The following is a 1,287-nucleotide window of genomic DNA, read 5'->3' as shown; positions in this document are numbered from 1 at the left end:
TCTCAGGATAGCCTGACCTGGAGACGCTGGCTGCGCGGCTACTTCGGCAACGCGCAGGGCTCATCGACATCTATAAGGTCTCGAAACGCACGATCCATGCCCACCTTCCCAGGCCCCCCTGTCCGTCCAACCCGTTTCCCGCCCTCTTTGCGATCCTCCCTCACGCGCCCCCCTATCTTAGGTCTACACCTTCGCACAACGTCTGCCCCTCTTCCTAGGGGCCCTCGAAGAGACCAGTCAGGACGAAGGTCACCCCTCCGCCCCCCTCCAGAAGGTAAAGCCTCCCTTCCGATTTCCCTCCTTCCCTCCCTCCTTTCCCTCCCTCCCTCTCGTTTCGCGTCTCCCCCGGTCACCCCGCGTCGTCCACTTCGAAGTGTCCCCGTCACGATCCTCTCGGGCCTTTTCCCTCTTTGACCGGCGCCAGACACCTGGTCCCCTCATCCCTCTCCTCCTTCCTTACTCCTCGCTTCCCTTCCCTCCCTCCCTTCCAGCGTTTCTCCCGGGACTTGTGCCGGATCCAGGAGCACTTTCAGAAGTTTTCCGCCCTGGTCGAATGCGTGATTGACATGTCTGCCCTCCCCGATCTCAGCATCAGTCCCGGTATGCCCTTCCTCTTTCTCTCCCTCTTCCCTCCCTCCCTCCGTTCCCTGCGGACAAAGGCATCTTTTCCGTGGAATGCTCTGGATACCTCGGAGGGGTCGAATGGAGGGATGATCCAGCTCCTCACTCATTCTTATTTTTCCTTCCTCCCTTCCCTGTTCGGCTGTTTCCCCAGCCCACGACCCTGCTTTGGCTGAACTCAAGGAGGAGATCGACGAGGTGGAAGACCACATCGAAAACGTATTCAAAAAAGCTACCCGGGGATTCGCTCAAGGTCAGATCCCTCCTGCCATCCTTCCTCCCTCCCTCCCTCCTCCCTCCTACCGGGCGTATGGCGCCGCCCTTGTTTTATCTTACAATTCTTTCACTCACCTCTTAGACTTGGGGATAGAGCTCCGTCTAGAGTTGCAGAAAACGACTGGCACCTATTGTTTTCGGTCCACAAAACCGGCGGATGACAAAAAGCTGCGCGCCTGCAAGGTCATGCCTCTCCCCCCTCCTTTTCTTCTTTTTGTACCCTGGCTCCGCTCCTTTTCGCCGCAGCCTTGCCGCCTGGTCCTGACAGCTCTCTTCCCCTCCCTCCTATGTGTCTGCAGACGGTCAAGTGCGAGATCCTTTCCATCCTCAAGAACGGCGTCTACTTTACCACCGCTCCCTTGAAGGAGGCGTCGGGCCGTTTTCTGGACC

General features: G+C 58.4%; 1 protein-coding gene across 1 annotated transcript; it reads left to right on the top strand.

Annotated features, from left to right (window-relative positions):
• Nucleotides 1-96: 96 nt before the first annotated feature.
• NGA_0320600 (uncharacterized protein) lies at nucleotides 97-991 on the top strand (the record flags this gene model as incomplete). The annotated part of the gene is made up of 4 exons (XM_005856133.1): nucleotides 97-120; nucleotides 492-600; nucleotides 776-840; nucleotides 980-991. The coding sequence occupies 4 exons, from the start codon at nucleotides 97-99 to the stop codon at nucleotides 989-991; spliced, it is 210 nt and encodes a 69-aa protein (XP_005856195.1).
• Between the last annotated feature and the right edge of the window lie 296 nt (nucleotides 992-1,287).

Source organism: Nannochloropsis gaditana (genome assembly GCF_000240725.1).
Source record: "Nannochloropsis gaditana CCMP526 unplaced genomic scaffold scaffold035, whole genome shotgun sequence".
NCBI lineage: Eukaryota > Eustigmatophyceae > Eustigmatales > Monodopsidaceae > Microchloropsis > Microchloropsis gaditana.
Note: the sequence above shows the minus strand (reverse complement) of the source record. Positions and strands in the feature narration are given on the sequence as shown.